This window comes from Lygodium microphyllum, chromosome 18, assembly GCF_053477565.2.
Source record: "Lygodium microphyllum isolate KBCC chromosome 18, Lygodium_microphyllum_v1.1.10, whole genome shotgun sequence".
NCBI lineage: Eukaryota > Viridiplantae > Streptophyta > Polypodiopsida > Schizaeales > Lygodiaceae > Lygodium > Lygodium microphyllum.
In genome coordinates, this window is record NC_141152.1 from 112,883,375 (window position 1) to 112,906,533 (window position 23,159).

General features: G+C 42.9%; 1 protein-coding gene across 1 annotated transcript in view; it reads right to left on the bottom strand.

The window, feature by feature from the left end:
- Nucleotides 1-2,379: 2,379 nt before the first annotated feature.
- The window catches only part of LOC148021267 (tRNA modification GTPase), a 108,682-nt gene continuing 87,902 nt past the window's right edge, over nucleotides 2,380-23,159 (bottom strand). Inside the window, exons 8-11 of the mRNA XM_087699127.1 lie at nucleotides 4,055-4,193; nucleotides 3,837-3,967; nucleotides 3,459-3,665; nucleotides 2,380-2,829 (exon numbers count right to left, since the gene is read on the bottom strand). Coding sequence (XP_087555253.1) covers nucleotides 2,635-2,829; nucleotides 3,459-3,665; nucleotides 3,837-3,967; nucleotides 4,055-4,193 — 672 coding nt within the window. The 3' untranslated portion in view covers nucleotides 2,380-2,634. The remainder of the gene's footprint in view (nucleotides 2,830-3,458; nucleotides 3,666-3,836; nucleotides 3,968-4,054; nucleotides 4,194-23,159) is intronic.

Here is a 23,159-nt window from a genome sequence, read left to right on the forward strand (position 1 = left end):
CTGTAGTGGTGGCAAAGGTGTGAGTGATGAGTGTATACCTATAAAGGTGAGTTGATAATGTGTGGGGTTTATGTAAAGGGGTTTCTATGTGAGTGCGTATATGTGGTTTAAGTGGGTTTATCAAGCGAGTATGTGTAAGGGGCGTGTTTGGTGGGCATGGTAGGGGATTTTTGCGTAAGGTGGGTGTTAGTGTATGCATGCATTGATGTTTGTGTTATTGTGGATATGTAAGTGTGCGAGTGTGGAAATGGATTGTGTTGGTGGTGGGATATATAAGAATTTGTGTGGAACAAGTAGATAGGGGAGTAAACTTAGTGAGTGTATAATAGATATGTGTGTGATGTGAAATGCGAAGGTGAGAGAAGGATAGTGGGTGCGACGATACGCTAGTGTGTGAATGTATGCAAAAGTTTGTATAAATATATGAAGTATTAAATTGTTTGGTATGTGTGAATAAGGTGCATGTTAAGGGTGTATTATGTAAGTGAAGTTTACCATGTGAGGATGGTAAATTATGTGTTAGCAGTGGCAAGTAAATGTGTAGATGTGTATCGTGTTTAGGTGTGAATAGATGGATAGGTTAGAGTGTTGTGTTTGATAGTTTGTGGTGAAATGGGAACTGTGATAAATATACATGTGAAACGCGTGGGAGGATATTTTTGTGGACGCGTATGTGTGTGCATGCATGTCTATTAGTATATCCTAATGTATATGTGAGCATGTGATTGCGTTATATGTTTTTATGGGTACATGTGAATGCAAATGTATATGATGTGGATGATATGTTTATAAGTACGTAATGTGTGTCATTATGTATTGATGGCTTGAATTTTTTTTAATAAAATAAATTAACTTATACATATAAAGATGAAGGTTTTTATTTATGTTTACCCTTTTGATACATCCATACTACGAAAGCTTTGTCAGTACAACTATTAGCACTTTCTATTCTTTTCTATCTATTCTATCATCTTGCTTCCATTGTTGACAGTGATTGAGAGAGAATGCATGAAAGGCATGTGGAGCGAGGGACTGAGGAAATGCAAAGCTCTTCATCATCTTCTTTCTATTCTTTTTCTCTACTAGCTTCTCGACTTGGTGTACTTGGTGGTGGATATTCACTACACTTTAAAGCTAGTGATGTATTCTTGCTTTCTTGGTTTGAAAACAAAGCACAGTTAGTAGAGTGAAATGTGAAGAGACAATGTGAAATTGTTACTAAAGTGAGTTACAACTTTTGAAACAATAAAAGTCTATCCAATGTCTCAATTGTTGTGTTTAGCCCAATATTTAATATTAATGTAGGCTATCCACACATCTATTTGTCGTTATATTAATGTAGGCTAGGAGCATGCAATGAAAAATGTCCAACCTAGATCCCACATTATATTTGTTGCACCCAATTGTTGTATGGAATTGACACATGTATTTGTTATTGAGTGTGGGATCCACATGTATTTGTCATTGTATTAATGTAGGCCAATTGTTTCTTATTGCATGCTCCTAGCCTACATTAATACAATGGCAAATACATGTGCAAATCCCACACAACAATTGCAAGTGCAATACATACAATGCGAGAGATAAATACAATGTACACGAGTGAGCCTGACTCAAAATAATAAAACCATAATAATGTGATAACCATGAAGCATAGAATAATACAAGTGCCCAAAAATAATACACTGAAGTGCTCCAAAATATAATAATCCACCAAATAAATCGGACATTTATGCTCTTGCCTTGTTTTAACCTTCATTGACTATAGCTTCCACAAAGTACTATTAATACTTTAAAACTCATCGTTTGTGTACGCCTCCTTTAAAGGCATGAGCACATTAAAGTGGACTCATCTACCATACTAGCTCTCATGCCCAAAGAACTAAGTAACTTCTCTTTCCTCCAACATTAGTCTCCCTCACCAAAACCCTCAATTGTCCAAGGGATTAGTAGTAAGGCAAGGAGAAGAGTTCAACAAAAACGCCTTCTTATTTTCTTTCCAATATTTTTAATAAAAGCAAGGAAAATACTTCAAATATAAGCACCAAAATTAACCCATTTAATGCTCTTATAAATGCTTAACTAACTTGCCAACCTAAACCTCTACTGCTTAGCTCAAAACTGCACCCAAAAGCACAATAGTTGCATCCGCTTCTTTGATTGGCAAGCTTCCCTAAGGTATCATAGGTATGGCTCAAGGTAGTATGATATCCTCTTAAATGAGCTTGGAGGGGGGGGGGGGGGGGATGTGGGTGGGTGTCTATAGTATGGTGGCCACACTAGGAGCATACTTTCTAAGTGAGAACACTTAAATGAGCTTAACATCAGGTTGTCCATGTGCGTCGTGGTGCATGCCTTGCAATTTAAAAGTCCCTTGCATGTGACAATTTTGTGGATTGTATTATGAATATGTGCGTGCAAAGGCTCGTAACATTTGTCAACAAACAGAGACAGACGGTCAGTCATGTAAGCCAAAAAGCTTTTGCATAATACAGTCTATATACGAGATTTCATGAGAATGACTTGGGTGGCTTAGCAATTGTGTATATTACACTCGTCAATATAATTATTGAAGAGCATCCATGGAAGCAGACAATTTTCGCCATCAAGAGAGACCCAGCAACTTCAATCCCTTCACTTCCCAATGCAGAATCTGCTGAAAATGCGCGATAGCACCTCATCCGACACTTCATCTCCGCTGATCTCACCCAGTGCCACCGCCGCCTCTTTCAGATCAATCGTCCAGAAATCTGTTGGCAAACCCTGAGAGATTGAATGTCTCAGCCTTTGCAGGGCCTCGCTTGTCCTGATAAGTTGCTCTGCTTGCCTCTACAAAGAAACAATAATAACCAGTATGTCATCGTCCTCACTCCCAAAACATCCCATTTTAACATCACTATCACACTCATAAGGAATCCGCACCCTCCTGCAGAAAAATCCCGCACAAACAGGAACCTAAAGATATAACTGTCTATATTCTTTGAAGTGCTCAGCCAATCTGTGAACAAATGCTGAAGGAGGAACATAGGACTGCCTTGACTACACGTTCAAACAGCTTTCAAACAAGGAGGCTAGCATGCATCAGTTGGATACTGCTCAAGGATGCATGACAAACACACCACCTCCCACTCTACAGGCTTAACCATTGTCAACATTGCCTTTCCTCTATTCTATACCTTTTCAGAATTTCCCATACATACAAAGAGATAACAGAGCAGAGATGCTAAATGAAGCTTAAGATCTGATTTGCTTCCTTCTTTGCAAACACACTCTTATCCACCTTTCTTAGCAAACATTTCTCTTTGACGCTCTTCTCGATTCATTTCTCTATTTTGCTCCAAATTTCTGCTTCGACAGATCACGTTTTGGATGATACATAAGTGATCAACGCACATGGCACACTTGCAGGAAAATAATGGAAACGATAGATGGAGCCAATGAAGAATGATGGGATGCACCTGATTAACAGCCCACTCACGACCACCCGAAACCACTTCCCCCATGTCAATCAGATCAATTAACACTGCCTCCAAATCCTCAAATCCAATCCTGTGTATTGCACATACTGAAACCTGCTTGCGGAACAATCTTGCTAAATGAGATGATTCGATCTTGCTACTTGGGGCTTGGTCAATCTTGTTAATGACCAATATCGACGATGATTTCTGCATTGTAAAACAAGGAATCCAATTAACACTTCCGAACCAACAAGGCAGTAATTCTTTTTCCTTTTTACAATAAACGGTCGTTTGTTGTAAAGTGTGCCTATTCATAGACCCTACAGCTCACACTCAAAGAGCGTAAGTCCACTACTTTGAAACATCGAACTGATTTACCATTTTCTCTTCCACTTGGTTCTTTAGTCTATCAAGAATTTGGGTATCATGACATGTCCATCCTTCTTGTGCATCAACTACCATTATGATAACGTCTGCTCCTGCAGCAGCAGCAATAGTTCTCTGTACACCTGTTAACAGAGTGGAAAGGATCTGTGTTTTCTGTTAGACAATCGAATTGTGAAACCTGTGAAAAATTACGGTACATTAACTGGTACCTATGCTTTCAACAACATCTGCAGTTTCACGTATTCCAGCAGTGTCCAACAATCTAACAGGAAATCCACCCACATTGATACCAGCTTCAATAACGTCCCTTGTAGTGCCAGCAACATCAGTCACTATGGCTCTCTCTGTCTGCATTACCCAAGTAAACCAATCAATCAACCAACCAATCTCTCTCTCTCTCTCTCTCTCTCTCTCTCTCTCTCTCTCTCTCTCTTTTACAAAGAGCCTTCTGGCCAGCCAAGCTAACTCAGAGACAGGTAAAAAAGAACTTGTATACCAAAAGGCTACAAAAAACACAGCACTACAAGAATAGGAGGGGATCACAAAGTGGGCACAAACAAGTTGGTGCGGATAATAACCATCCATGGAGCAGCAACCTCTCTAAGGATCAAACCAACTGAAACTATGGAATCAACTTGCCATAATAACAGTCCTTGAACATGGCCCACACAACCACAAATACCTAAGGCCACATCAAAAACGAATGCATTGTGTGACTGGCAGATGTGCTAATGACCAGTCCAACACAAGAAACAAAAAAGACAAGGTTGCTATGGCTGTGAAGTGGATGTGGGACATGGAAAATTCCCTGACTTTCAGATGTAACATTTTGGTCTCATAGGCCAATTTGGCCTTTTGTAGATGTTAATATAACTCTCTTTTTTTTTGTGAAGGTAATTGAATTAAGTAAATATTTTACATCAGACCATCAGGTCGGCTTAGAACTCTCTCTCCGAAGAATATATACATCAGACCATCCGGTCAGCATTCTCACTAAATCTCTTACATTCTGTTACGTCAGACCATCAGGTCCTCCAAGAAAGTGACGAAAGACTATTAGGACTTTAACACAAAGAGAAAATCACACTGCTGGTGTAGAGCGAACAATAGCCAGCTAGGGGGCAGCAATGTTAGGAAGAACAAGGTCAACTGATATCATAGAAGAAATCTGCCATAGCACTAAACTGCAAATACGGGCCACATGACCATGGATGCTCGAGACCAAATCAAAAATAAAGGCATTCCGAGTACGCCAGATATGCCACAAGGCAGTCCATCTTAGGAACTGGAACAGGCAGGAATAATCAGAATGCAAAGAAGGCATGGAGGGCAGCTTTCCCATAATCCATGAACAGGATGTTATGCATAGCTGAGTAGCCGAGAGCCACACGCGGGAAATAAAACATCAGATCTGTCGCACAACTCGACAAGAGGCAAAAAGATGAAGCAATGTTTCATCACATGTAGTGCAAAATACACAACGAACAGCAGAAATCTTCCGAGCATGTAGCACGTCTCCAGTTGGAAGACCACCAATCACAACACCCCTCCTCAACACCTCTCCAATTGTAAATATCTCAACACTCCTCAATCACAACCAGAAAGTACAAAGTGTGTAGAGGCTTTAGTGAGAGCAACATCTACAAAGCGTGGGCACACCATAAACATGGCAAAACACTAGGGGCTATCATAGAAAAGGCTAAGTGTGGGTACCACAAGCATGATGATCATCCAGAGGCTGTAACACGGGCCTCACAAAGTGTACAGAGGCTGTAGTACATGGCTACATGAGGGGTTTACAAGCTTAATGTTTGATGTTACCCCTTTAGCTTAAAACCCCTCCTTGATGGTAAATCAATTAAATATTTGTTGGAAGACTAAGTGTTGTAGCAGATCTTGAATGGTAGGAACTCTACTTGATTGAAAAGAGTGAGAAATTGAAGAGCTTAAAACTTGTAGTAGCAATGATGTTGTCCCATTGAGCTTCGATTTCTCCAAATCTTCCAAAGCTTAATGATTGGTTGATGAAATATTTACTAAACACTGAGTGATTACTCAGTTCAGAGTGATAGGAGCTTGAGTGTGCTAAGAGGAGTGAGAAAATGAAGAAAATTGAAGCTTTAAGTAATCTTGGCTATGGCTTCTTGGATTAGGGTTTTGACTCGGGCCTGGTTTTTCACTGATTGTAGGAGCTATAGTGGATCATTTTGGAAAAAAAAATAATGGAAATAAAGCTCTCTTTATGCTCTATCAAATCCCTATGATCATCATCTAGATCGATACAAAGCCGTCATGCATAGAGCAAACAAACGCAGGCAAATGCAATTTCAGACAGTAATGACGAAATTTGATAATGCTAGGTTGAAGCAGCACCAATGTCGAGATGTGATGTGCCAAGAAGGTGCGCCTAAAGTTAGAGAAGATTCCCCTAGAAGGAATCATGATGAATAATGGCTTGTAGTGTGAGATCCAGGGGCTCCAGGATGACTAGGTACTGTCTAGCTATGGAGGCCACACAGGACAGAACCTGAGAGAAAGGACAATGCCGAGTAGTAGATGGGGCAATCTCAAGTTCTTATGTGATGCAGAGAAGCCTTGGGAGTCAAGGAATAAATCTTCAGAAGGGAGCTTGGAGAGATATGCCCTGTAGAGAAAGTTATAGAAGCTTGAAGAAAGATAGGTGTAGACCTGGCTATGGCTGCCAAGGTGGAGCAAGTGGAGATGAGTTGAGAGATAAGCTCATTGAGCTAAATACAAGAAATAAAGGTAAAAGCAAGAGTAAAATCAAAGGTAAACAACAGGATATCACTGTCAAGATTGTGGGAGAGAAGGAAGGAGTCTCGCTTGAAGCTTTCTTGCTTGCACAATGGGGGAAGACACACAAGGGTGGAGGCTGAAAACAGTTTTCCTCTTCTTAGTTGTGTAAGCCAAAAGAACTCAAGTACAAAGAAATAGAAGAACCCTATATATGGGTCTCAAACCAAACTCAACTAACTAAGGTGGCATACTAACTGAGCCACGAACTAGAGTAGATAAGGATAGCTATCATATAGCTATTATTCATGGGCGGTGTACCAACCGCGTCTGCAACTGACAAGTCGGTGACATAAATATACAACGGTCACCCTGGCGTATCACGAGTGGAGCTCGATATCTCAACACTCCCCCTCGAGCTCAATCCCAATTCCTGCACACCAAGCAGGTCTCTGAACTTGCGCAGCTTCTCTGCGCCCAATGCCTTCGTGAATATGTCAGCTACCTGATCCTCTGTGCTGACATAAACTAGATCAATAAGACCTAGTAAAACCCTCTCTCGCACATAGTGATAATGCACCTCAATGTGCTTTGTTCTAGCATGATAGACTGGGTTATTTGCCAAGTGTATACTACTTATGTTGTCACAATAAATGACAACTGGCCCATCTGTAGACTGATGCATATCATAAAGTAGCTTATGCAACCAAGCTACCTCACATGCAGCCATTGCTGCACCCCTGTACTCAGCCTCTGTGCTCGACAAGGCAACTGTAGGCTGTTTCTTGCTGCTCCAAGTGACTGCAGCACTCCCAAAAGAGAATACATATCCACTGGTAGATCGTCTATCAGAAATACTACCAGCCCAATCAGCATCAGTGTATCCATGCAACTGTATCTGAACCCCAGTCTCATAAAATAGTCCATACTGCAATGTGGACTTCACATACCTAAGTATGCGTCTAGCCGCATCCAAATGTGGTTTCCTTGGAGCCTGCATAAACTGACTTACCAATCCAACAGCATAGCTCAAATCTGGCCTGGTAATAGTCATATAAATCAAACTTCCTACTATGCGTCTGTACATAGTAGGGTCTTCTAGAAGCTCACCTGCATCTGTGCTCAGCTTCACATTTTGCTCCAAAGGAACTGAAATAGGCTTACAGCCTGTCATCCCATATTTGGACAGCATGTCCAATCCATACTGCCTCTGCAAGAGCTGTATCCCACTTGGTGATCTAATCACCTCAATGCCCAAGAAATAACGCAGCTCTCCCAAATCCTTCATCTCAAACTTCTGCTTCAATAGCATTTTCACATGAAGGATATCTTCATCACTGTCACCTGTCATAATCAAATCATCAACATAAATGACAAGCAGCATAATACCTTTCTCTGTTTTTCTCACATAAAGTGAGAAATCTGCCTTGGAAATCTGAAAGCCAATAGTGACAAGATACTGTCCTATCTTGTCAGACCATGCTCTAGGTGCTTGCTTCAAGCCATACAAGGCTTTCTTCAACCTGCAAACAAACTCAGGATGAACAGCATGCACATAACCTGGTGGCTGCTCCATATAGACCTCTTCTTGCAAATCACCATGCAAGAAGGCATTCTTTACATCCATCTGATGTAAAGACCATCCCTTTGATGCAGCCATAGCAATGACTGCTCTTACGGTTGCCATCCTTGCAACCGGACTAAATGTTTCTTCATAGTCAATGCCATATGTTTGTGCATACCCCTTGACTACTAATCTTGCCTTGTATCTGTTCACAGAACCATCAGCATTGTGCTTCACCTTATAAACCCACTTACAGCCAATTGCATTCTTACCTTTAGGCAAAGGTACTAACTCCCATGTAGCATTTGCTTCCAAGGCATCCATTTCTTCATCCATGGCTTTCTCCCATTTTTCTTTTCCCATGGCTTGCTCAAAAGATGTGGGTTCTGGTTCCTGTATCACTTTGACCATATATGCATAGTGAATGGCTGTAAATCCATCATATTTCAGCCTATCCACAGGATACCTAGCTCTTGTAGACCTGCGCAAAGTAGGTTCACTCCCAGGTGCTCTCAAAACATCCCTGGTCTTCCTTACTCCAGGTGTAACAATAGAAGGAATACCCAACTCATCATCAATGCTCTGTTCTGAGCCACTGGATTCACCATCCACATAAGAGTGACCTGCATTCACATCAAACATGGGCTGATCAACCTTCTCTTTTCCTTTTCGTGATACCTGCATACCACTATCTGCATTGCTTTGAGAAGATTCTCCTGATCTCAATCTGCCTGTCCATGGCGAAGAATGTGAACCACTGCTAGAGGACGCTCCAGGTCCACTAATATTTTGTGACTGCTGCTGTGAATTCTGTGTAGCATTACCATTTTGTGCATCTTCATCATCAATCACATTTACTGGTTTATACCAGCTACTCATCTCATCAAAAACAACATCTCTGCTCACTGTAAACTTACGAGTAGAAGGGTTATAGCATCTATACCCTTTTTGCTGCAGAGAGTAACCAATAAAGATGCACTTCTCAGCTTTTGGATCCAACTTGGATCTCAGCTCATCTGGCACATGTACATAGGCAATGCAACCAAAAATTTTCAAATGAGAAATATCTGGTTTCCTACCAGTATACCTCTCCTCTGGAGTCATTCCATGTATTGCTGCAGTGGGAGTCCTGTTCATTATGTAGACTGCTGTAGCAATTGCTTCAGCCCAATAAAAATCTGGCAAGTCTTTTTCATTGAGCATGGCACGAGATACCTCTCCAATATGCCTGTTTTTCCTTTCTGCAATTCCATTTTGTTGTGGGGTATAACTGCATGAATATTGCTGCTTTATGCCATGCTCCTGCAAGAACTTTGCAAACTCATTTGAGAGGTACTCTCCCCCTCCATCTGACCTTAGGCATTTTATCTGCAAGCCTGATTCTTTTTCAACCATAGCTTTAAGAGTTTTGAAATGCCCAAAAACTTCACTTTTCTTTTTCATAAAATACACCCAAACTTTTCTGCTATAGTCATCAATAAAACTGACAAAATAATGACAGCCTCCAAGAGATGCAGCTTTAGTTGTCCACACATCAGAGTGAATTAATTCCAATGGCTTCTCACTCTCTTGAACATGTCTAGGAAATGGTTTCCTTGCCTGTTTTCCAAACTGACAGGCTTCACATACCTTATGCATTTCTGCAACCTTGAATTTTGGCAATCCTGCAACAATATTTTGGGCCTGCATTGATTTAAGTCGCTGTACATTAACATGACCAATGCGTTTATGCCAGATATCAATATCTGCAACTACACCGGTCCCATGTGCAAACATTGCTGCACTCAATTCAGACATGTCTGCATCCAATGTAAACATTCTGCCCTTCTTCTTTCCTTTTGCTATCAAGCGACCTTTATTTTTCATATCCTCAACAAAGCATCCATGAGGATTAAATCTGACCTGCAAGCCCTGTTCAACCATTTGACCAACTGAAACCAGATTCTTGGTAATATTCGGGACATGAAATACATCGGACAGGTATTTCTTTTTCCCACCCTGCATAGACAAGGGAATTTTTCCAATCTGCACAATAGGATGTGCAGTATCATCACCAGTCTCCACAAATCCTGGTTTTTCCATTTTCCTTGCATCCTCCATCCATTCTGCATGACCTGTCATGTGGTTTGATGCACCTGAGTCAACATACCATACATCATTGCTTTCTTCTGCACTTGTCACAGAATTGTTCATGTGCTGCACCATGAACAAATGCTCATTTCTGTCATCACCCTGTCTACTAGAAGATGCATAATTCCCTTGTTGCAGTTTTCCATTCATGATGTCATTCTGCTTTTTATAGCAGTCTTTAGCCATATGACCCATTTTACCACAGTAGTAGCATTCAACATTACTGTTTGCATTTTGGCCTCTTTGCCATCCACCACGACCTCTTTGGCTCCCCCTGCCTCTAGAGTTACCACGTCCTCCTCCATAGGACTGGTTTTCTTGAGTTTGCTACATATTCTGATTTCTGCCACGGCCTCCAAATCGGCCTCCTCTACCTCTGCCTCTACCTCTTCCAGCATTTGAGTAGAAGACAGCTTCTTTTGAAGTTCCTCCTGAAGAAGATGCACCACCATTTCTCTGTTCCTCAGAAATTAGAAGAGCAATCAACTCCTCAAAATCAGGAAATCTTTCACGAACTGAAATGGATGTCCGAAACTGTGCATAATCCTTTCCTAGACCATTCAAGGTCACGGAAACTAAATCATCATCTTCCACTGGCGACCCAATGGAAGCAAGTGCATCTGCAATCTTCTTCACCTTCATGTGGTAGTCATTGATGCTCATACTTTCTCTTTGCACATTATGCAACTCTTGCTTGAGCTGCATTTTCCTGGCTTGCGTATTTGTGCTATACATTTTTGACAAAGTATCCCATGCCTCCTTTGGCGTACTTGCATCCTGAATATGCACAATCATAGAGTCTGAAATACTGATAGACAGCCAATACATAACTTTCCTGGCTCTCTCATGCCATGTTTTAAATGCCTGCATTTGTTGTTGATTGGGAACATCAGGAAGAACTGGTTCTTCTTCATTTCCTGCAACAAATTCCCAATATCCTTTTCCCATAAGGAAATTCGTCATTCTAAACTTCCATGCCTGGAAGTTGTTCTTGTCAAGCTTTTCAGTGACAATCTGTGAAAGAGAATCAGACGCCATTACAGAATACTGCAAGAAATTCTGTCACTGCAAAAAACACAGCTTCACCCTCACAAGGGCAAATCTGCAAAACTGGCGAAAGTGGTATTTGACCACACAGTCACTTCCTAGTGACGATTTTGCATAAACAGGAACCAAGGATGATTCTGAAACTCCCAATGTCTCTGCGCACAAGCATACGATGCAATTTCTACAGTAACTTTTCACCGACCTGTAGAACAGTGGTCGCACAGCATAAAACTGAGCCTTTTCTTGAGTGCGTGCAGAAAACTTCCGTCTGCAAAACAGGCCCCGAAATGGCCTCAAATCAAAAAAACAAGGTCGCCAAGGGCTAAAGCCCTCTCCCGCAGCATATACTGCCCTCTTGCTTCACCGCGAAGGGCGTCTCAACCTGAGACAATGCACTCCTGCAATTTCCGGCTGTGCTACCTGCAGAGATCTGCTCCCAAAACAGGAAATGAAAGCAACACTGCTCCTCTTACCAGACCACCGCGAGCTTGGCTTGCTTTCTTGAGCTCCTTACCACGAACAAGGCTCTGATACCATGTCAAGATTGTGGGAGAGAAGGAAGGAGTCTCGCTTGAAGCTTTCTTGCTTGCACAATGGGGGAAGACACACAAGGGTGGAGGCTGAAAACAGTTTTCCTCTTCTTAGTTGTGTAAGCCAAAAGAACTCAAGTACAAAGAAATAGAAGAACCCTATATATGGGTCTCAAACCAAACTCAACTAACTAAGGTGGCATACTAACTGAGCCACGAACTAGAGTAGATAAGGATAGCTATCATGTAGCTATTATTCATGGGCGGTGTACCAACCGCGTCTGCAACTGACAAGTCGGTGACATAAATATACAACGGTCACCCTGGCGTATCACGAGTGGAGCTCGATATCTCAACAATCACTTGCTATCAATGTGGATGTAAAGGGCATAAAAAGCCCGATTATCGCTACTACAAGAAAGAGCAAGAAAGAAAGAAACAACGAGGAAAGAAAAAGAAAGATAATGGCATCTCTCCCTCAAAAGAAGTTACAAAAGAAAATGTTACATCTAGTGTGGTTATTGAAGAGCTCTCTAACACTAGAGAGATACTTGTTGCAGCCTCATGTAATGATGCACATATTATGGCAGTAACAGGTGATATGCACATCACGAAAAAGGAGGTGATTGATGTCTTACTTTCAACTCACGATGGGCTGTCTTAATCATGGATAGTGGACAGTGGTGCCTCTTGTCATGTCACTCCCTCTTTGAAGTCATTTTTTGAATATACTTCAAGTTGCCTAGGCAAGGTTTACTTAGGCAACAATTATACATGTGAAATAGAGGGTGTAGGTACCATTCACTTGGCCCTTGAAAATGGTCAAGAGCTGATTTTGCATGATGTCAAATATGTACCTAGCATAAAGAAAAGTCTACTATCAATTGGACACCTTGATGCAAGAGGGTATTTTACTATCTTTGGTAGTGGATCTTGGAAGGTCCACAAGGACTCTACGTTGATTGTTAAAGGCAGCAAAAAGGGGGACTTTGTATTATCTGCATTGTAAAGCATTACCTGGCAAGTTTTTGGCTGTGGCTGAAATTCATTCACAGATGGAACTTTGGCACAAAAGACTTGGTCATATGAGCCAGAAAGGCCTTCAAGTTCTCTCCTCTTCAGGGAGATTTGATGTAAAAGGCTCTGGTCTCGACTTTTGTAATGATTGCATATATGAAAAACATATGAAGTCTCCTTATTACTCTGGTGTTGTTAAGAAGTCCATGCTCTTGACTTAGTACATTCAGATGTGTGCACTATGCCTGTTAATTCACATGGGGGTGCACGGTACTTTGTCATTTTTATTGATGATTTCAATAGAAAGTCATGGATGTATATATTAAAGAGCAAAAAGGAAGTGTTTGATGATTTTAAAAGGTTTCATGCCTTTGTTACTACACAGAAAGGGCTTAAGTTAAAAGCTATAAGAACTGATAATGGAGGCGAGTATATCTCTAATGAGTTCAAAAGATTTTGTGAGATGCATGGCATTAAGAGGGAGTTGACGGTCTCTTACAACCCTGCATCAAATGGTGTGGCTGAAAGATATAATTGCACACTTTGTGAGAGAGTCGGATGCATGTTGCTCACAACTAATCTCCCACAGTAGTTTTGGGGAGAGGCTCTTAAACTGCAGTTCATTTGTACAATCGCTCTCCCAATTGTTCGTTGAAAAATGGTATTCCTGAAGAGATTTGGTCTAGCAAACCTGCTTTATATGACCATTTGTGTGTCTTTGGTTGTGATGCTTTTGTGCATATTCCTGTAAATCAAAGGACTAAACTAGACATGAAATCCATCAAGGGCATCTTCATGGGATATGGAGATCAGGGAGAGATGGAATATAGAGTTTGTCTTCCTTAGGATAGGAAGATAGTACGCAGCCTAGACATAGTATTTAATGAGGCAAAGCTGCTGAAAAATACTACAGATGGTAACCTTGACAAGAAGAAGGTCAAGTTTCAGCATAAACAACCAGCCATTCAGCAACCATTAGCTGAAGATTCTGTCCCTTTTGATGCTGAAAATGAGTAGCAACCTACTGTGCTACAGCCGGAAACTAATGGACAGCAAATTGATGCAGATGATGGAATAGAACAGCAAGAAAAACATGCTGAAAATAGGTTACAGCAGCAAGAAAATGCTGAAAATCAGCCACCATGTGATGGTGTGCACATACCTGAGGATGTAGGCTCATTGCCTATCAACACCGATCATTGGGTAAGAAGGCCTACACAGGTCAGAAGGCAGCCGCAGAGGTTTCATCCATCTTTGGATTGCATTTTATTGACTGATGAAGGTGAGCCTTTGACATTTAAAGATGCACAGTCATGTAAAAACAAGAGCAAGTGAGAGCTTGCTATGCAAGAAGAGATGAAATCTCTATATGCAAATAACACATGGGAGCTTGTACCTTTGCCTAAGGATAGGAAGGCTATTCCTAACAAATGGGTTTATAAGGTGAATTGTACTGATGGGAAGCCCAAATACAAGGCACGTCTAGGTGCTAAGGGCTATACATAGAAGGAAGGCATAGACTTCCAAGAGGTTTTCTCATCGGTGGTGAAGATGACTACGCTCCGTGTTTTGTTTGCTCTCACTCCATCCTTGGATTTAGAGTTGGATCAAATGGATGTGAAGACTGTTTTTCTTCATGGTGACTTGGATGAAGAGATGTACATGAAACAGCCTGAAGGTTTTGCTATTCTAGGGAAAGAGCATTTAGTTTGTAAGCTGAAACGCAGCTTATATGGGCTGAAACAGACCCCTAGACAATGGTATAAAAAATTTGATACCTTTATGCTCAGCCATGGATTCAAACACAGCCATACAGATCACTACTTATACACTAAGAAGGCTGATGATGGAAGCCTTGTTGTACTGGTTTTATATGTGGATGACATGCTGATTGCAGGAAAGCATAAGAGTACTTTACATACTCTTAAAAGGCAGCTGAGTTCAGCCTTCTTAATGAAAGATTTGGGAGCAGCTGAAAACATTTTGGGCATGCGCATTAAAAGAGATAGAGGACAGCACTTCTTGTTTCTCTCACTAGACAAGTACATCAGCAAAGTACTTGACAAATTTAATATGGCTGATGCTAAGTCTCTTGGTGTGCCTTTACCACCATATACAAAGCTTAGCAAAGCTGATTGCCCAAAAGATGATGCAGCTGCTACAACGATGAAAGGCATACCTTATACATCAGCTTGTGGTTCTTTGATGTATGCCATGGTTGCAACTCGTCCAGACATTGCCCATGCAGTGGGAGTTGTTAGTAGATTCGTGTCTAACCCTGGCAAACCACATTGGGAAGCAGTGAAATGTATCTTTAGATACTTAAAAGGTACACAAGACAAATGTATATGCTATGGAAAGGGTACACTAGAGCTGCAGGGGTTTTGTGATTCGGACATGGCAGGAGATCTTGACACTAGAAAGTCTACCAGTGGGTATGTCTTCTAGGGTTTCACGAATGCCACCTTAACAACCCATAGTTCTGCAGTTCACTCCCCCAAGAGACAGTGATTGTTGGACACCATCTGCTCGGTAGTCTTCTCCTTCTTCTAGGGTTTCTTCTACTTCTTCTAGGGTTTCACGAATGCCACCTTAACGACCCATAGTTATGTAGTCCACTCCCCCAAGAGACAATGATTGTTGGACACCATCTGCTCGGTAGTCCGCTCCTTCCTGAGACAATAGTTGTTTGCAACCTTCAATTACTTAGGCTTTGCAGTCCACTCCATTGAGAGACATTGATTGTAGGCTCCCCTTGGCTCAGCATGAGCCTCACCTGTTCCCACCCTTGACTACTTGGGTTTGAGAGGCCACCTCTAGGAGTTCTTCAATGCCCGCAATACCTTCTTCAGCACAACTCACGGCAGTTCCTTCATCATCAAATGATTCGGAGTCCGTGATCCATGAGTTTTTAGATTCCCTATCCCTCGCAGAGGGAGATTCAAAGGGGGGATGTACTATATTTGCCCTCAAAGGCGGCTCCTACTTCTTTTGCTTCAAAGGGGACCCTTGCGTCACCACCCTCAGAGGGGGCACCTACTCATCATGAAGTTATTCCCCATCTTTTACTCATTGGGGATGGTTGTCTTCATGTAATCATTTCTCCTATTGATACCCATGATCTTTAAGTACTGCCTAGCTCCGGGTCTTGGAGGTTTAGGCACGACTTGGTGACGAGGTCTTTGCATTTCTTCCAACATGGAGTTACGGAGCTAGTGGCTTCTCTCCCGAGGTGGAGTCAGGTTCTAGAGTTCATCCTGTCTACTCTTCCTTACTACAGGAGGTTACCTTTCAAGTGGCAATCTTGGATCTTTGGGATCCTCAACCTCTTCTTCATATTGCTCCTCTATTCTCATCCCTTTTTGGGCTTGAGAGAGGGTGTTGAGAAACCACTCCTTCAATTTCCACACGTCACTAAGGGTTTCGTACTAATAGCCCCAAAAAGGGTCAATATCCTCATTTTGATCTTTTCGTCAGTGAGCACCCACTCAGTGGTGCGCCACCGCCTCTAAATAGGTCGTCACTTCATTCATTCTTCGCCTCTTCTCTCATTCTTTACTCCACTTCTTTTGTCACTCCGATATTCTTCCCTTCTTTCTCCTACCCTTCCACGGCCCTCACACCGCTTCCAATGGACATTGTGGTTCGTCACTCGTGGTTCGTGGCTGCCTACTCCATCTTCACCCTCTCACTATCAAACACCATCCTTCACCATCTTTTGTGCTGCATTTAGATGGCAATCACCCTCCTCTTCAGCTAGCGCTTCTTCCCTACAGTTGGCAAGAGTACTCCAACTTTGGCATCGGTCCCCTTTAGCTGGTGACCTCATCCACTCCCTTCAGGCTTCATCAGATTTGTCTTTGGCTGCCTAGAGACCTTCTCCACATCTGGCATCACCTTCCCCAGCTAGGTGTGAGCATCTTCTTGCCTCGTGTCACCCCATATCTGGCGTCAATTTCTGCAGTCCTAGGTACCTGCGTTTTTGGCTTGACAAGCATTCACCGGCTGCATTTACCCTCCTTGTGGCTGTCCCTTCATCTAGCATCATCATCCATCACTTGGCGTCAGCTAGGTGTGAGCATCTTCTTGCCTCGTATCACCCCACATGTGGCATCAATTTCTGCAGTCCTAGATACCTGCATTTTTGGCTTGACAAGCATTCACCGGCTGCATTTACCCTCCTGGTGGCTGCCCCTTCATCTAGCATCATCATCCATCGCCTGGCATCAGCATTTGGGCTGCTCTCCCTGCGTTTGACAGCTCCCAAACACTCTAGGATTTGCGTTTGCTGCCCAAGCCATCTTCCTGGCGTTCAAGGATTGCGCTGCACTCCCTTGACAGCTGACAATCATCTTCCTCATCTCAAATGGCATCAAAGGACTGTGTTTCCCTCCCATCACTGTGCAAATTCCCCACAAGTGCTGCCACTTGAGTCAAACAGGACAATGCAGTCATCTTTTGAGCTTCGGCTCCATTGTATCAGCCTTTCTTCTTATAGCATAATTTAGTGCATCATCACCTTGTTCTGTGTTTTTTGAGTTTCTCTTCTCTCTCGGTGTTTGTCGTATACACTGTGTTTCTCCCGCAAACCCTGTTATCTCTTTGTATTGTCACATATCTTGACATGGTATCAAAACATACTTGTTATCTTGACATGGTATCAGAGCATACTTGTTATCTTGGCATGGTATCAAAGCACACCTGTTATCTTGAAATACCTACTTACCTCTATGTGTGTGTGTGTGTGACAGGGATGCTGTGACAGGATCGCCTAAGCTATCGTGATCACTGACGAAATACTGACGAGGATGTTGGCATGAGTGACGGGATGCTGGCATGAGTGACGGGATGGTTCGAGACATGTATGGCGTGAGTGACGGGATGCTGGCGTGACGAGACGTGCCTGGCGTGACGGACGTGTCTGGCACGAGTGACAAGAGTTGACGTGATTGTCATGTCTGTCCTACAAGAGGCAAGAGTCTGGTGGGAGCAACGGCAGTGACAGTAGTCTGGCGGGACTAGCGTGAGTGCTGACCCGAAGAAGCTGCTCTGCAAGGTCATGTCTCTACACAAGGAGACAGCCACTGTCCTGCAGGGACACGAATGTACTCAGAATGACATGAATGCAGACCTGGGTGAATGTATTGATGCACTGGCCTGTGGACTAGGCAATGATGCATTGACTTTGATTTTGATCATGTCATGGAGTATGCAGTAATGCACTGATTGGGACTGCAATTTGTATTTCTACAGTGACTATAAATAGTGTGAAGGCATTTGGGCTCGTAAAAGATTACTGGGCTTGCAAAAAATTTAGTGAGGGTTTAGGAAAACCCTGGAAATTTGCAGGAATCACAGAATTTGCTTTGATTTTGACAGTACAAAGTACAAGCTGAGTGGCTTTGCACGCAGTGTGTGAGAGATGGATAATGTAGACAAATGCAAGCATCAAACCATGGAAAATGAATATCTGGGAGACGAATCTGATCAAGAACTAACACATGCGTCCATGGAAGCAATGTTCAACACCCTTTCTAAGAACACACGGTACAAGACGTATAGCCACTCTCCAGCATCTGACAGGCATGAAAAGACCTCACGCACCATGAATGAAAAGAAATACCAAGAAATTCATCTCATGATTCGCTCTGAACTACAAATTATGAGACAAGAATTGGAGAAAGAAATACAAGAGCAGGTCAAAGTCGAACTGATAGTAAATCAGAGGGCAGAAACGCAAGACATGCAAAATAAAGATTAAAAATGACTTACAGGCACAAATGTTGTTCGAAATTTGGAGGCTCGCAAAGAGGGAAAGTGGGTTGTTTATAGGGATGGATGAGTCATCATCACTGACAAAAGGACTTCATGACCGCACGAGGCCTATGAGACACTTTGGATATCAATATGGAATTGTAATGGAGCCCTACGCTTAGATGCTGGTTACTTTGAAGATAGCTTCCAAAACATAGATATAGCAATGTACACAGAAACACACCAATGTAAAGGTAGCCGATCACCAGACGTGCGGGGATACAGGTGGGAAAGTGCATTTCGTCCAACAGCTAGAAAACCAAAAAGCACTAGGGGTTCTGGAGGTGTGGCCATACTATACCGGGAGGACCTCAAAGGGATAGTACAAGTAATAAAAAGAGATGATGATGCACGATATTTATGGATTAGGATACATGTAGGAAGACCACGGGATATATTCATCGCAATATGCTACTTCCCTCCTGCAAATTCTACCTATGCCACACGAGATGGATCTCCCTTTGATGTACTTTATGAGGATATCATGAGATATGCTAGCATTGGGGACATATTATTAGTAGGAGATTTCAATGCACGCACTGGAGATAGACAGAGTGACTTTTATATGCATGATAATGCCATGTTCAAAGAGATCGGCATAGATGAAATAGGCCTACACAGGAGAGCCCAGGATAAAGAAGTGAGTACCTATAGGACACACCTATTGACTTTGGGAAGTGCAAATAGAATAGCCATCTTTAATGGTCTACCACAATGGCCAGGATCTAACAATTTGACATGCTGGAATCACAAAGGAGAGGCAAGTACTGTGGAATACTTGATGGACTCGCCAGAATTGATACCAGACATCCAAAACTTTAAGATATCTAAGAGACCAATCGGCATAGCAATAGATCATACTATTTTGACATTCATGCTCTCTTGTGTACATATGAAACATGAAACACCATGCCTCCCTAGACATCCCAAATACTACTTTACAAAAGACACCTCACATATCTACAGTGGTTCTCGGCAGACCAGTTTACATACATTGGACTTGAGTAGATCATTGGAAGAATGTATAAGGGATTTAGCAAAGGCCATACATGGATTAGCCATATATGCATTCCCACACACCTTGCCCTGATGTAGACCCACACGATCTACTGCTCCCCAAAATAGCTGGTATGATGATGAGTGTAGAGCCACCCAAGCTTGCTTGCAGAGAGAAGTGGAGCTAGACACTCAAACACATCGCCAAGCAAAGGCGTTCTTCAAACGCCTTGTGCGGAAGAAGAAACGAGACTACTTAGCGAAAGTAGAAGCAGAGATATATCAACTATTTTTGGGGCGGGATAGCACGAGCCCATGGAAGATGTTTCATGAAAGACAGTCCCCCCATACAGATTACATCACTAGATGCTTGGCTTGACTATGGGAGACAGCTGTATGACCTGCCAGGACAGCCACCTATGCAGCCCCCACAAGCTTGTAGGCCAACACAGTGGTCTTTCTTCACATGGAAAATGGTTAGGGATGCAATTTATAGATTACAAAATGGGAGGGCACATGATGAGGATGGACTAATAGCAAAACATTTCTCACATGCTTGTGACATATTAGCACCCATATTAGCACATATGTTCAATAGAGCAATATGTAAAGGTTTTCCTATGAATTGGTCAAACAATACTATAATCCCGCTATTTAAAAGTGGTGATCCCCTAATTCCTAGCAACTACACGACTATCATGATCGGTCATACTTTGGCCAAGACATTTGGATCTATATTGGAGCATGAACTCAGTGAGTAGGCTGAAATGCAAGGCAAGAGAGCACAAGGACTGGCAGATTTCAGACGAGGATATACCACACTGGACCATATTCTCACACTTAGAGCCATTATTGAGGAGGGTCGAGCCCGAGACAAGAGGATCTATTGTTGCTTTGTAGACTTTCGCAAAGCCTTTGATACAGTGCCTCGTACACGCATCATGCAGAGATTGCAAGACATTGGAGTACCAAAGGGTATACGATGGGGTGTCTATGCATTATATGAGGCAGTGACAAGTCATGTACGAGCACCTGGGGGGCTATCAGAGAGGATTGACAGTACCATAGGAGTGAAACAAGGATGTCCACTTTCACCCACATTGTTTGGTCTATACATAGATGAAGTGCCTGATTGCATAGATCGAGGAGGAGGAGGAGGAGCTAGAGCCAACCTGGCAAGGATGCTGATACCAATATTACTGTATACAGATGATATTGTTCTCATTTCAGAATCACCAGAGGGATTACAGTGCAATCTAGACGCTTTGCACATCTTTTGTAGAGATAAAGACCTCACAGTGAACCTTGGGAAGACCAAAACCATGGTTTTCAATACTTCAGCAGCATGGGTGACTAGATCTATATACCAATTCACATTTGGGGGAGACATATTGGAGCATGTGAGAGAATATGTCTATTTAGGAGTCACCTTCTCTGGCCCACGTTTTTCGTTGAGAGGGGCATCAACGGCACATCTGGCACGTGGATACGCAACACTAGGGGCACTCGAGAGTCAATGTGCTCACATGTAGTTCCAGGAGCCCCGCACCAAACTCATGTTGTTTGACACCCTAGTCACACCTACATTACTATATGGAGCAGAGGGGGTTGCAACTTGTACCATGGGTGTCTTAGCCCACTCATTGATCAGATTAGAGTAGAGAGGGATTATTATGATGGTTGGGATAGCATGGAAAGGACATTGATCATGATGATAGCATGCATAATTAGGAGTAAGCCCTCCACTCCACATCCCATTGTCAGAGCAGAGCTAGGGGCAACACTTGGCAGTGACCTTTTGGCACAGACTATGGGAACTTCCACATAGATACTCTAGATTGGCACTAACCTCATCTAGACAACTAGCAGTAGGAGGCGAGAACTGTTGGTTTTCACAGATGGCTATTTGGATGAGTCTACATGGTTTGGATATTGACCGTCTTCCACCTTTGGGTTATAGCATCGACTGCCCTACACTTTCTCTCAGCCAATCAGAGCTGAACCAGGTGATCAGAGCTAATATCTTGAGGATTGAGACAGCAAGGACATGGATCCATCCACCACTCCCTCTAGGATCGAGGATGGAGTTCTACAGGAGTCATTTCTTGTGTCTCTCTAATGATGGTTTCACTATTCGGCCAGCATATATGGACACCCATCTCTCCCATAGCGTACAGGTTGCTATCGCATAGATTCGCACCTCCTCACAAAGGCTTCAGATGGAGACAGGCAGATGGACAAATACCCTAGCAGAGGATAGGACTTGCTAGCTTTATGGTCGAGAGCCTAAGACGGAGGAGCACTACATATGCAGATGCACAGTATACTATGACATACGAGGATGGTACCACTGCCTCTTCCGTGATGGATTTAGACCTCCTCGTCACGTCATAGAGTATGAGGACCAAAGATGCCTAGGCCTTTTCCTCCCGGAGCTCGAGAGGCTCCAAACTGCACTACTGCGAGACAGGAGGCCAGCTCATCCAAAGGGACACACGCAGAGAGCAGTGATAGACTTCTTCTACAGAGCCGACCCTACTGGCACTACCAACCTAGCAGAGACAAAGCCACCCCCCCAGACACCTTACAGGCCACGCCGTGGAGTCACATTGGATAGAGCCATTTCCCTTCATCGAGCACGACAACCCCATCTACCGAGACCACATGCGAGGAGGCCACACCACAGTCGGATTAGAGCCATTATCACGAGACACCGAGAACTCACCACCAGGCATATCAGTGAAGTAGCTAGGGACCGCATCATAGCTGAGATCATGTGCAGATCTTGAGATCAGCTACAGCCCATAGTCTCCACCACACTTTTGTACATGACTCTATCAGATCTGGTTCTTCTTTTCTTTCATTTCCTTTTCTATCGATGAAACAACACTACACATGGTTCAACCCTAGTACAGTCCCATCATATAGTTATTTTCAATATATTTTCAGTATTGTTTCATAGTCCGCCCACTTATTTGTAATGTTATCTTTACCTTGTTGATGAGATGACATTAGACATGGATGTACTCTGGATTTTGTCTCATAGGCCACATTGGCCTTATGTAGACGTTAATCTCTCTCTCTCTCTCTCTCTCTCTCTCTCTCTCTCTCTCTCTCACCCACCCTATTTGGATGCCCACTCTCACCCACCCTATTTGGCCTCTACATTGATGAGATCTCAGAGTACATAGATAGATTGGGCGAGGAGGGATCGAGCCTGGGAGGGACACTGATACCCATCTTACTATATGCGGACGACATAGTCCTCATCTCCAGCACACCCGAAGGGCTACAGCGCCAACTGGACGCACTACAGGCCTTCTGCCAAGACAAAGACCTAACTGTGAACCTGGGGAAAACCAAGGTCATGGTGTTCAACGCGTCAACCCAATGGCTCTGACGGTTGGTACCCCCCTTCACATACGGCGGAGAGACCGTAGACGTGGTCCAAAGATACGTCTA